At 40.5% G+C, this 14,421-nt stretch overlaps 1 protein-coding gene across 4 annotated transcripts in view; it reads left to right on the plus strand.

Moving 5' to 3' along the window:
- Window positions 1–13,372, plus strand: part of SCGN (secretagogin, EF-hand calcium binding protein) — a 32,167-nt gene extending 18,795 nt beyond the window's left edge. For 3 of the 4 annotated variants that reach the window (XM_061589713.1, XM_061589877.1, XM_061589961.1), the window contains 7 exons: window positions 2,015–2,071; window positions 2,912–2,989; window positions 8,777–8,832; window positions 9,413–9,458; window positions 9,565–9,624; window positions 11,694–11,762; window positions 12,780–13,372. In XM_061589713.1, coding sequence (XP_061445697.1) covers window positions 2,015–2,071; window positions 2,912–2,989; window positions 8,777–8,832; window positions 9,413–9,458; window positions 9,565–9,624; window positions 11,694–11,762; window positions 12,780–12,908 — 495 coding nt within the window. In that variant the 3' untranslated portion in view covers window positions 12,909–13,372. The remainder of the gene's footprint in view (window positions 1–2,014; window positions 2,072–2,911; window positions 2,990–8,776; window positions 8,833–9,412; window positions 9,459–9,564; window positions 9,625–11,693; window positions 11,763–12,779) is intronic. The other variant, XM_061589792.1, reaches the window with a different exon arrangement.
- Window positions 13,373–14,421: the final 1,049 nt, after the last annotated feature.

The raw sequence follows: 14,421 nt of genomic DNA on the forward strand, positions 1-14,421 counted from the left end.
TCACATAGAAAGTAGATTGATAAAAGTATTGCTCACATTATGGATGATTTCAAAGCAATTTTTTAAAAAAGAATCAGAAAAGAACAAGAATTAATCAGAAACCAGGTGCGGAGACTTGCTACTTCAAAATGCTTTCCGCAAAGATATAGAATCTCAGAAATAATAATTAATCCAATGGCAAATCCAAATTGCAGAAACAGAATCCATCACTATTTTGGGGGAACTCCTAGAACCAGCACTATCATTGGAGGCTCTGGTGGCCTTGGTAGCTAGGAGTGCCTATCTCCAGCTCCAGCTGATTTGCCTATGGCCCCTTTTGGACAGAAATGATTTGGCCACTCTACTCCATGCTTTGATAACTTCCAGATTGGATTATTGCAATGCACTCTTGAAGACAACTCAGAAACTTCAAAATGGTCCCAAGTGAAGCAGGCAAATTAATGGAATTCACATAAACCCTGTTTTAAAGTATTGGCTGCCAATTTGTTTCTGGGCCCAATTCAAGCTGCTCACACTAGTGTGTAAAGTCTTAAATGGCTTAGACCCTAAATATCTGGAAGACCATCTCCTTCCCTGCAGACTCTCTCAGATGTTAAGATCAAAGAGGGGGCCCTCTCAGTAGGTCCACCCCCACAGAAGTTCAGTGGATGGTGGCCCAAGAGAGGGCATTCTTTGTGTCAGCCCCTAAGTTGTGAAATTCCCTCCCCACAGAGGTGCATCTGACACCTTCATTATGTAGCTTTCATCATATCCTGAAGACACATCTCTTTACCCTGGCCTTTGAGTTATATATTTTAGGACTCACCCTATTATCTTGACTGTAATTTGTTTTAACTGTTTCCATGTTGTATCTTTATACTGTAACCTACCCTGGCACTTGAGGGTCAAGGGCGGGTAAGAAATCTAATAACAACAACATCACAGAAGACATATCCAGCTTGGGTAATTTTTAATTTATTATTTATTTATTACATTTATATCCCACCTTTCTTTTCATGATTGAAACCCAAGGCGGCTTACATATGGTTCCCAGGCGGTCTCCCATGCAGGCACTGACCAGACCTGACCCTCCTTAACTTCAGCAGGGAGCTGGCCTTATGCGCCTTCAGACCGTAGCCTAAATAGCCTAAATAATAAATGACTTGGGATGACTGAGAACAAGAGAATACAAATAGGAATACAAATAGCTTGTTAGTCATTTGATTGGCTGTGTTGTTTACACAGCAGATAACAAATCTGAATGTGCAGCCATGGTAACAACATGTCCAGGTTAAGGATGAAAACTGATTTCAATCTGATTATGCAGTTATTGTAGAAGAAACATGTCAGTAATACATATGCAAATGCAAAGAGTTTCTTCCCATTTGCGGAATCATATCTTTCTAAATATTTTGGAAACAAATAAAATGTATTGTCAGTGAATAATTTCATGTTCCTGTTGAGATGAGCCATATGATGATACATGTACATGCATAAGCACACATGCTCATGAAATAATTTATTTTGGATAGCCAAGATCTAGATAAAAAGCTAAAAGGTGAATCTTAGAACAGCATGTTAGTAACTCCTCCTACCTGTGTATTTTGAATCTGGCCTGCTGCTGCATACCTCAAAACTAGCCTGGCATGTTAATCTGCTAAGAGATTCAACATAGCCTGAAATAACATGCACATGGAAGATTCTCCTTCCAGAGATTCATGAGCAGATGGGCTTGGTGTGATGGTGGATACCTTCTATCTCATACTGTAGTCCTTTCATTTTCCTGTCACTCTATGTGGCTCAATTATAAAAGGGAGAGTGCATACAACTTATATGCAGCCAGTCCACTTGCAATAGAATCTGAAACCCATCCCATATCAGTTGCAACCCTTGTGAAAATATAATCAGGTACCCAAATTCCTGATATCCATATATTTGCTGTGTTCTTTAGCACATTTGTAAATGAGACTGGGGAATAATTACTTCTTAAACATCTATTTTAAAATGTAACAGTTTATTAATTTCCCCCTAACAGATCTGGCGTCAATACGATGCTGATAGCAGCGGTTTTATTTCAGCTGGTGAACTCAGAGTAAGTTCTCTCAAGATACTTCTTTTTTTATCTAAATGCCTTCTTTAATCAATAGGTATATTTTGATCACTTAAACAACATGTTGTTATAGGATTGGGAGGTTGAAATGGATGGTGTCTTTGGGTCCCCTTTCCAGCGTCTGACTTGGATCTGTGCAGGTGATGTTGTAGCAGAGATACTTGCTCCACTGGTCAAACAGGCTTCTTTCATAAGTTAGTAGTTATGGCCAACTTATTCTATGAGTTAATGGGCCTGTTGATAGTCTGATCTGAATGTCAAACAATGCTATAGGAATTCTGCCAGGAGAGCAATGTGTGCCACATGGATGCTTTCAGGAGAGAGGCCCTCCTTCCCTCTCATCCTGGAGCCAATTGGCCTGTGTGTGTCAGTTTTTAGTTTGGAGTGGAGTGGGAAGCTGAGAAAAGAGAAATGGAGGCTTGCCTGCTCTCTGTGTCTAACTCTCAAGCCATGGCTTTTGGGTGCCTCCCTGGAAGCTTGATGGGGAAGCAACATCTGTTGGACTATTAATGCTGTGAACCCCTTCATCTTATGCTCAGGTTGTATATATGTGTAGATTAAATCATATATCCTAAGGATACCACATCTTCATTCCAAGGAAACCAAACCCTGGGTAAGTGCTGGTATCTCTGGAAGTCTCACACCCCTTGGAGATAAGGGTGTGCACAACAATATTAAGTGCATTCAAGCAACTATCTTAGCTGTTCATGAGATGGCTATGTGCTTAGGGCCTCTGATGAGACAGGCCTTGATTCTTTTCCATTATTTCTAGTATGAATCTGAAAAAGTAAAAACTACATTTCTTCTTCTTTCCTGACAAAGAACTTTCTGCAAGATCTTTTTCGGGAACATGGAAAAAACATTTCCAAGGCAAAGCTGCAAGAATACACTGATACCATGGTAAGCAGAGTGCATTACATCTAATGCTCATGTTATTATAGGAAGTCTCAGGAATTCTAGGCAGTTTATATGATGGTTACACAAGTGCTATGCAAAGAGAAACTGAGCTCAGTGCATATATACTACAGCAGAGCAAATGCGTCCTTTCTGCTGGTGCACAGCTGCATAATCTTCAGTGGCTGTGGAGAGATCAAAGACATGGCTGTAGCTGAAAATGTTTCTGGCACTTTTGACTATGAAGATAGCATGAAGTATGCACCAAGGAGAGGGTTGTACTAAATGGCCTACAAGGTCTCTTCCAACTTTACGATTATATGAATATACAATTATATATACACACAATATTTTTAAAGCACATGACTTCTCCCTAAGAATCCTGGGAGCTGTAGTTTGTAAAGGGTACTGGGAGTTGTAGCTCTGTGAGGGGTAAACTACAGTTCCCAGGACTCTTTGGTGTAAGCCATGTGCTTTAAATAACAACAACAATTATAATAATAAAAACAACAACAACAACAACTGGCTCCCGGTTTATTTCTGGGCCACAATTCAAAGTGCTGGCCTTGGCCTTTAAAGCATGAAATGGCCTAGGCTGGAGAACACACTAGCTCCCTGCCAATTCAGACATTCACAGCCTCTTTTTGAGATGCTTCTGCCTTCTAAACCTATACAGATAAGCACCCGAGAGATGGCCTTCTTTGTGGTACCCCCATGATGGAGCACCCTCTCTAGAGTTCACCTGGCTGTGTCCAAGCAAAGGCCATCCTGTTCTCCTATCCCAGTGGAATTTGAGTGTTTAGCTGCTGCTTTTTTGCATATACCTTTATTCATATAAACTGTTAGTGAGCCAAGGCAGGACTTCTAATGTACACTGTTGTAATGTTTCAGTATCTCACATAACACTTGACTCCCAGAATAAACATATGAAAAAGTGTAAATGCTTAAATTTAATTAGATTGCAGGATGCCATTTTCCTTAGCACATAATAATGCCGCCCTGGGCTCCTGCTTGGAGGAAGGGCAGGATAGAAATCAAATAATAAATAAATAATAAATAAATAATTTTGCCTTTGTCTTGCTATTTGTACAGAGGCTATGCAGCTTTGTTGGTAAGGTATCCTCCTGTTCCTTTGCGATCTTCTCATGATCCCTTCTTCCTGTTGTTAAAACCACTGCTCTTAAGTTTTTAAGCAGCTCCTTTATGGTTAGAAGTCATCTGGTTCCGCCTATCGTTATTTATTCCAAATTCTTTTTTATGATGATTGTGTTTTGATGTTGAATAAATAATGAACTACTTCAAAATAACATCCTGTGGGGGAAAAGAGATTCTGTCATCCAGATTATGAGAGGAAAAAAGGGAAAGCAGAACAAATAAATATTAACAAAAGAGTTGAGAGTGGGTATCATAAAACTTTTGCAATGTGTACTGCGACCATTTTATGCACACACATATACCGGCCCAATTTGACTGAGATTTAGCACCTTTTCACATGTCTTGTGCTTGAGGTGAGCCTAATTGTTTTCAGCCTGGGCTCTGTCACAAACACAGAGTACATTTTTGTGGGTCAGTATAGGACCCATGCATGATGGTCAGTATAGGACCTATTATAACCAATTCACACTAGATTGAAAACCTATACTTTCCACGTATACTTCTGGTACATGTAAGGGGGCTGTGAACTGGTACTAATCTATTTCTGTCCATATAACTGATCTGTGGATATCCTCTGTTAAGTTACAGTAGGGCCCCGCTTCCTGGCGCTTCGCTTCCCAGCGATCCACTAATGCGGTGGCTTTGATTTTACTTTTTTTAAGCTGATTTTGCCCTTTTGCGGGATTTTCGCGGCATTTTCATGCAACACGCCCCATTATATCCAATGGGGTTCCGCTTCACGGCAAATTCCGTTTTACGGCAGGGGTCCGGAACGTATAAGCGGGGCCCACCTGTATTGCATATGTTAATGCTATTTTCATGCAACATCCTGGTTGATTTCAGTAGGCCTTAAACTGGGCATTTGTTCTCTATGTCTTGTCATGTACTTGTGTCTTTCAATAAGTCCCAGCATTACTATTTGCTCATAGGATAGTCGATCTCATATAGGGCTCATTATCTAGAGATGCCCTTTTTTTCTTTTTAATGAAGAGTCAGGGAGGCAAATGGAAAGCAGTTGTTATACAAGATTGTCTTTATATTGTGGGATTGACCTTACCAAGTGCCCTCAAATATATATTGTACAAGGTGAATTTTAAGAGAAGGGATCTTACAACAGAAGTCCCAAGGAGATGATGAGCAACTGTCCATCCCTACCCTGGATAGACAATCTTACAAGAGGATGTATTCAAGAGGGCAAGTCTGTTGTAAGCACATCATTCAATGTCAATGGTATCAAAGGATGAAGAGGAGACCATGTCATTCCAAAAATACTAAGGAAAAGGTTTATTAAATGAAGTATAAGTGGCCAGTCCTTATGCCACAAGTTAGTAGAACAGGTGAAAGTAAATCTAGTTGTCAGCCAGGCTGATCAAGGTGAAAATTTCTTCCTAAATCTTGTTGATCAAACTCTCCAGAAGAGGAATCAGTTCTTGAAACCTTAGCACTAATCTGCCATGTCCAACCTCTCCCCTTTCAGTTGTGCCTATCTCTAACCACGCATCTGGGGAAGGGGGGAATCTACATTAAATTTTCAAAGGCCACTGGTTCTTATGCAAAATCACTCAAAAATGTATCCAATTCACTTTGGAAGGATAATTTGGGGAAGCTCTATTCTATTCTATTGACTACTCTATTCTATTGACTACTCCAGTAGGTTTCTGTGTCCCTTGCTGTATCCCTCTGTGCCCTGTATCAACATAACTCTCTATAAGCTCTGAAGTCAAATGCTACTTCCATATCTGACCTTCTGGTTTTACAAGTGTTTTGAATGTCCCCCAATCCTGTTCAGGTAAATTAGATCACACTAAATCCGCAGTAAGCTTCATTATTATTATTAGCATTTAAACAATTCCACAGTTCACAAAACTACATTTTGTCAATGCCTTGTGCAGAGAAAGCTCATTACTGGTTTATTCATCAGCAAATCACATTATCTAGGCTGCCAAAATAATCACAGGTTATTGCTATTCATTGGCTAGAATAGCAGGTCCTGGTGATATCAGACAGGCTGTCAGTGCTGGGCTTTCCTTTGAACCTCACAATATGCCTCTATTGAATAAAATAGCATCTAGTTTGTCTACAGAATAACAGACAGTTGAGGGCATAGAAAAATCTCTGTGCTGTGTTTCCATGGAGGTTTTGTTTGGATTAACTGTCTGCTTTCTAAATCTTGGTTCTATTGCTGTCTCCACACCTGTCCAAATGCTTGTTGATGATGCTTATTATATACTGGATTTCTGGCTTGTTAAACATGTTCTGATGATGATCCCTGATTCACATTAAACCATGCAAGTGGTATCAATCATGCGCTCTTTGTATTCAAACTTTCACTGCAGGGAAGATATTATGATGAAGCAGTTTCTATGACACTAGCATGAATGCGGGTCCATGAGGGGGAAAAAAACCTGAAACCCATGGAAAATTCTGGAAACTGTTTTGGGGGTATGGAGGAAACATTCTGTTCGTTTTAGGCTGGCTTGGACATAATGCTAAAACATAGTTTCATGTTAGGAGAATGAGCCTAGCTCCCCACCCCAAGCTTGCACATTCTCCCCTCATCCCACAGTGTGATTACAAGGAGGAGTTCAGAATGTTTTACTTCCATTATAATTTAACCACCACAGCTTGCTGTGACAATTGTGGTTAATCTTAACTATAGTTTGTGGAAAGAAGCTAACTTCAAACAATGGTTTATAAAGCTGGCTTGCTTCCACTAATAATAGTTAAGATTAACCATAGCTGAGAGTTTGGCTATGCCAGACAAAGAGAGGGAAAGGGGGAGCATGTGCGCCTGCAAGGATTTCGTCAACATTTTCTTGTAACGCTAAACCTCTATGGGAGTTAATAAATTAGGAGAAGTTGCAGATTTGTGTTTTTGAATGAGATCTCCATTGGATCTCCAATTGACCCCCTCCAGGAGATATAAAGTGAGAATGTGAGTATGTTTGCCTGTGAGAGAGGGAGGCAGGGTGAAAAGAGAGCTGAAATAGGGGTTGCAGTCGTGGGGGACTGCCCAAGTTGCTGTCTGAGAATCTGCCTTGTAGAGTGCCTGTTTGCCTCCACTCATGCTCTCTGTGTTTAAATAAAGAAAAAAAGGGAAAAAACCCAGACATGGTCTCTGCCAAAAGAAATTAAACTTTGTAGTGCTGCCCTGGATCTTCTCACTGCAGGGCTTTATGGATGGAGTTAACTACTACCACAAGGAACCTATTTGAAATATGGACGAGTGAGATACTTAATTATGAATCTTCAGAGGGGTGTGTGTATGTGTGTGGACAGTGGACACACACACACAGTATTTTTCCCTACAGGACTTTCAAAGTGTTGTCATTACTAAAGAAGTAGCATTCATAAAAGAGATGTTAAAAACTACCCAGTAGTGAATATTTTAGAACTGTAGCCAGTCTGTGCAATACACTGCATAATCATCTTCCCACACTTAAAAAAATTAAATTCGGTATCTCAGCACCTTCTTATGATGAATTATTCAAGCTTCTTTTCTTCTTTCTGAAAGTGATTGCCATTTTATAGCAACAGTGTTATAGCTGGGAAAGGATGGGGGACTCTGAAGAGTAGTGAATCAGCCTAGAAGGGAGCAATCAAAAACTATTTCAGGAAAATTGGAATATACGAGGGAGAACTTCTTCTATTCATCAGGATGAGTGCTCCGACATTAAGAGCCTGAAATTTCCCAATGGAAATACATCCCTGCAGAGGATATGTTTCCAAATGCTCACTTATTTGTGTATCAGAACAGAAAGGAAAGAACGGGAGAATTGTTCCATGGTTGGCCTATGTTTGCCAAGGACAGTTCCAGAAGAACTGAACATAAGCATTTGAGGGATATGACCTTCCCCAGTGTGTCAGCACGGTGCTCAGACGGGACCATCCACATCCTTTCCAACAGAACATAATAAAGCCTTCCACAAGGATGGCAAGACTAACATTTTTGTACTCAGTGTATTTTCTACTTGCTTTATTAATGCCATTTTTATTGTTGCTTTTATATATGTTCACTGCCATGATTTTTTCCCTTAGTGTTGGTGGTATAGAAATTTTTGAAAAGCAATAAATGAAATAAAATATCTTCTGAGTTTTCACCCCCCCCATTTCTTTATGATTTACATTTATTTCTTGTCCTATCCCAGAGGTTCAGAGTGGCTTACAAAATACTCTCACGTTGATCTTTCTTGGCTTTATTTCAATTTTTAACCTGCCTTTTCTCAAAAGGCCTTGAGTCCTGTTTCTGAAGAGACACTGGAATATATTCCATGAGTTGCAGTTGAGGTATTTAGGAATAAAATCCGGAAAGTTGACTTTTTTAAAATTTGGGAAAGGCAGAAGGAAATTTGAATCATCCTTACAGATATATTCAACACCTGACTGATGAAAGGGGGAGGGAATAATGCATCCTTTCAAAGTTGTTGCGCTTCTGACCAAATGTCCATAGGTAAAATCTGAGAAGGAGTCATGATTGCATCTCCAGACCTCAGCAAAATTGATCTTATCAGTGCTGCATGACTCTACAGAGGGGGCAGTATCACTCTGAACAGCAAAATGCCATTGTATAGTGACTTATTGTGTGTGCCAGGTCTCCTAACATTAACTGCTTCACAAGAAGGTGTTCTTGCTTTTTAGATGAAGCTCTTTGACAGAAATAAAGATGGACGACTGGATCTGAATGACCTAGCAAGGTAGATTTCAATGATACTGACAAAAGTTCATCAATCTATTCCAAAAGGGCTTGCTGAATTTACAGCAGCTTCAACATGTGTAACTTTCCACATTGTTATGGTAGTATCCAGTGCTAGTCCTACTCAGAGTAGAACCCTTGAAGTTAATGAGCATGACTGCCTTAGCAGTGGTGGCTGGTGGCTTCATGTCAGTGGAATCCGCTCTGAGTTTTAGTCTGAACTTTCAAGGAGCTAGGCCCCACTGACACGGAGCAACCAGCTGTCACTGTGTCTTAGGCTCATTCATTTAAATGAGTCTATTCTGAAAAGGACTGGTAGTGGACACAATCCTGTCTTCCTATGCCCTAAATGCTAAATCTGTTGAATTCCTGTCTGGCATGAGGAACTCAGAACTTCTAAAGGCTCAGAATTTCTGTCTAGAAAAAAAGGTGGTAATCCCACTCATATCACAAGCTACTGTTTTTGAAAATGTCCGCTACCTGCCCCTCATTTTCCCCCTTTGTTAGATCTGTCAAGTGGAACTGTCTATCTCTGTGGAGTTGATGTCTGAGAAAATGATGATTTGCTTCTTTCCATTTAGGATTCTGGCTCTTCAGGAAAATTTTCTCCTTCAGTTTAAAATGGATGTAAGTACAGTAATTTTCAGTGCACTTTGTTACTTTTGTTTCCTTTTCTGAAGACAGTTTTTTTTAAAAAAAAATAAAATCCTTATTTCCCCCCCCCTCCATTCAGGCTTGCAGTACAGAAGAAAGGAAGAGAGATTTTGAGAAAATCTTTGCACACTATGATGTTGTAAGGTGTTTTTTGTGTTTGGGGGTTTATTGTTGATCAGGTGACACATCAAACTTTGCAGATTGACCTTAGCATAACGTACAAGGATTGTGCTGATCTTGTTGATGGTACTTCAGTGGCATTAAGGGCTTGCTTCTTTCCCTGTAAACACTGGAAGTGGTCTCATGCAGAATTAGACCATGGTTCCATTTAGCTACATATTGTCTACACAGTGACTGACAGCAGCTATCCAGAGTCTCAGGAACAAGTCATTTCCAGCCTTACCCAGAGGTGCTAGAGACTGAACCTGAGACCTTCTGCATGCAAACAAGGGGTTGCATTGATATTTGCTCTTGAGTTGCTTACATAGTGCAGCAGTATTTCATAAGGGCATTTATGCTATGTTGTCAGACATGGGTCAAGGACAGGGCTTCCAACAGCCCACAGATTGTCTTTCAACCCCAACTGAGCAATGAGCATTGGTGCAACATAGGTGGCCCTATATTGTTGAAGCATTAAATCAAGATGTTTAATGCTCCAACAATCCGTAAGAAATGCTTTTCTGGATTGGGCAAATGGTGCATCTGGTCCAGTGTTCTGTTTCCAATAGTAGCCAGATAGAGCCAGGAAGCTCACAAGGAGGGCATGAAGCTGATGACCTTAAGGCCTGACCTGAGACCAAATGGTGGTCTAGGCACCATCTCTCCATTTGTCAGGCATTTGAATACCTTAGGGATGGAAGAATCTGTCAATTTTGGTTCTCTCAGTTTCTCACTTTTCTAATCTTAAAGTCAATTCTCCAGAATTTGCTAAATTAAAAAAAAAATCGAGGAAATTCTTCATTATTTTATTGCTAATTTCTTATAATAAATACATTTTTGTATGCAGTTTGAATAATATACAGATTTTCCTAATATATTGCATTTTTATGTTAGTTTCACTAATATGTTAATTTGTATGCACATTTTCTCCTAATATATGCATTTTTGTAAACGTCGGTTGGAGAACTGCATTGCAAAATCTGGATAAGCAAACATTTTTAAGATTCAGTTTTAAATGTGAACTGAATCAAATTTCTTCCCCATCCCTACTTTAGATGCACAGCTTGTACACATGCTTATCTCTGATATTTAATGAAGAATTTGCACATATGGATCTGATCACAATTAGTGACATCCACATCTTTTGTCAAATGGGCACTCATGTTGTATATTTTCCTGCTAATAAACCAAATGCAGGTGTTAATACAATGCTGGCCATGCTGATCATCGCTGACACCTTTACAAATGAAGATGAATTGTTTGTACTATTTGTTTTGGGTGTTGAGTGAATAGTTAGCTCATGACAGGTGTCCTCTGGAGCCCGAAACTCTCAAGCTTGCTGTCCTAGGCAGTCACCTGGCTTGCCTATCCCTAAATCTGATCCTGTTATGAACTGCTTTGATGTTTGTCCTCAGCATCCTATGCAAGATCATCCTCACATTCAAACCCTCCCCTGGGTCCTGATTCCCCTTGAAACTCTACTGACCAAAAGGCCAGTGGAGTAAAAAAAGTTTTTTTAATGCCCATTGAGGCCTATGGAAGTGCTTATTCCCTGGGAGGTCTGTTTGCCTGAGCCGGCACTTTCTGGCAGGCTTGAGCACGCAACTTCTGATGGAGCCCACATTTAGTCCCCAGCGAGAGGAGGATCCCATGGAGCTTTCCGCCAGCTCCTCCTCCGTCAGCCCCAATTCCACTAGCTCCCCGGTAGTTGTATTGCTCTCTCATTCTCTAATGTGCCCAAGCACCTGTGAAATCTATGAGTAAATCCATTGTAGCAAAAGCGGGGACTACTAGGAACACAGTTATCATGCTCTCTCCTGCACAATGTCTGAATCAGCTCTGATGGCCATCTTTGTAGTGTAGATACCAGGACAGAGCCTTACCAGGACAGTAAGGAACATGCAGTTGCTTCCCCATTTGACATAGAACATCAGTAGGCCTGTGGCTTGGGTAGCTGAAGATAAAATTGCCAGAAAGAGGACAGACAATCAAGTATTCATGTATATATGTGTTTTTATTATGCAAAATTATATGATATTTATATTCCAGAGTAAGACAGGAGCACTTGAAGGCCCAGAAGTGGATGGGTTTGTAAAGGATATGATGGAACTTGTCAAGGTGACTTCCTAATGATTTCCTTGTTTTGTTTCCCACAGTGTTGTGACTAACATGGCTTGTGCCTTAGATTCAGTAACTTAAAAGCATAAGGCACAAAATCAAATAACTTTATCAACTCCAGGTCTTTGGTGGATCAATAAAGAATGGGGAATATTACTTTGTTAACTGTGTGCCTGGGTAAACTGATGAAAGTGATATATTATGATGGGGAGTTAGCTTTCCTTGTGGCAGACTTATGGATGTATTGGACCCAATACAGCAGTTCAGATGTACATATGGGAGCTCTGATTTGCATGTGCATCTCCAGGTACAAAGAGCTCCCTCACTCTTTCAGTGACACAGGGAAACAAACACACACACATGCACACACGGGAAAGCCTTATGTAGTATGCAGCATTTTCCATTATAGAAGAGAATGGAAAGCACAGAGACATGAAGAGCTCTGTGTGTGCATTCAAGCTCCCATAGGGCTTTGGTCATGTTCTCTTGTTTTCCATACCTTGCCCCATCATCACTCCCCCCACTTCCTCCCAACCATAACTGGGTTCTCAAGTAATGGACTAACATAACCTTTCACTTGGCCAGAATCATGTTTATTCTATACATTTAGAAAAGACACACATGGCATCATTCTATTTGGATAGGATCACAAATACTAGCGGATGGAGTGGATGGGGTGGCAGTGCTTACCTAACCTCCTGACAGCTGAGTCACTGCTGCTTACTGGGAGTGGGAGGGGTGAGGCGGCAGGAAGCTCAGCATGGTGCAAATGCACCCAAGGAGCAGTCCCACCATGCTATCCGGTATTGATCACAAGCCCATCGTTTCTCAGTTATTTCTTTTCCTCCTTTTGAGCTGTAGTGAGGCTTCTTACTTGCTTGGAATCTCCCCTTTATGGTCTACATTGCTCTTTTTTATTGTGATAGAATTCTTCATACTTGAGAGTGACTGCAGAGAATGAATATTTTGTCTTCTAAAAACAGTCCTCTTTTTTTTCTCCTCCTCCTCCCGTTGTAGCCCAGCATTAGTGGCACTGACCTGGACAAGTTCCGCCAGATACTGCTTCGCCATTGTGATGTGAACAAGGATGGGAAAATTCAAAAATCTGAACTTGCCTTGTGTCTTGGCATTAAAATTACCCCATAGACCTGAATGTGCTTCTCCTATGGCTTGCCAGTTATTGTCTTTTGTGAGAGCCTGCTGGTAGAACATTTTCAATGCTGTGTTAATAATCTCTGTTAAACTGAACGTTGAAGACAGGGGCAACTCGCAGTGTGGATACGAATATTCATTTGCAAGGCTGCAACCAGACATTACATGTGATGCACAGTAACTACTTACAAAGGAGATCTTATCTGTGGGGTTTCCTACAATTTTTGAAAAACATATTTGTATCTACAGACTAACCAGCCTATTAGAAGGTTATGTGGTCATTGTGTCAGGACTGCTGCTACCTAACATTATATTTTATTGCATTCTGCTCTCTACGCTATATCCCTGAATCTATTGCCTGTTGGTTCCTTTTCAGTAGTTCATGTTGGTGGCAACTGTGTGATTTATGAAACTCACTATCTTTTTTTTTAAAGACACACAAGCTTGATGGTATTGGAGGCAGCACAGGGTATTTGTAACAGAATAAAAGCAGATGTTTAGAAATCAGAGTACAGCTGGTGTCTGTATTACTTGCAATATGTAACACCCCACAAACTGGTGGCCATGCTATACTTTGCTGATTTTGTGTTTCTCTCTTTTTCATGGAACATTTCAAATGGCAGGAGAGGGCAAACCTGGAAAACAGCAAAGATTTTACTGGACAGAGACATCTCTAAAGTGTTGCTCATATCAACCCTGAACCTGTTCCCTGGTCAAGGCTCCTGAAGATGCTCCTTAGTAGTGATATGATCTTAAGGGTACCGAGTTCTTCTGGTTGAGATCAGAGCACTGTTAAAGAACATCTCCAGCTCTTCGTCTGGTGCACTTGGAATCCAACTCTCTTGCATATTTCAATCTGGAGATTGATCTTTGACAACACTCTGTCTTGAGGTCCAGAATATGCTAGAATCCATCCATCAACATAGCCTGCTTTTTCTCACCATGGGATTTCAAGGGGTAATAGCATCTTTTTCTCGGTGGTTTTGGAAATCCTAGCACAATCACAGCAGGTATATCTGTATATGATGTAAGCCTAATATATTATGGGTGATATTCCTTAGTCAAAGTTAGAGATCATTGAGATCATTTTTTGTTAAGTCCATTGATTTCAACAGATCTTCACTTTTGGGTTTCAAAATAACCCAGAGAGCCATGGGTACTATATGTCTTTACATGGGTGAGTGCCATTTGCTCTTCCACCTCAGACAGCAAGATATCTTGGGCTGGACTTGGTTTCATGTCCAAGACAGACATCACTTTCAATAGGCATTACATCTTTCTCAGCCTCTCAGAAAGTGGATGCAGAGGTCTAAGCTGAATGTGACAGAGGCAGCCCAGTTTGCTTATTAAATGTATCAGCTCCATGAGGGTAATGTCTAATTTTTATAGTGAAAAATGTGCACTAGGAGGAAGCTGATACCTCCTCTGCTTTATCCCTTTCTCTCTGATGCCTCTTTGTGCTCAGCAGCTTGAAGCATGTTTCTGCCCAACTCAGCTCATCTCCAGT

The sequence above is a fragment of the Rhineura floridana genome, chromosome 1 (genome assembly GCF_030035675.1).
Source record: "Rhineura floridana isolate rRhiFlo1 chromosome 1, rRhiFlo1.hap2, whole genome shotgun sequence".
NCBI lineage: Eukaryota > Metazoa > Chordata > Lepidosauria > Squamata > Rhineuridae > Rhineura > Rhineura floridana.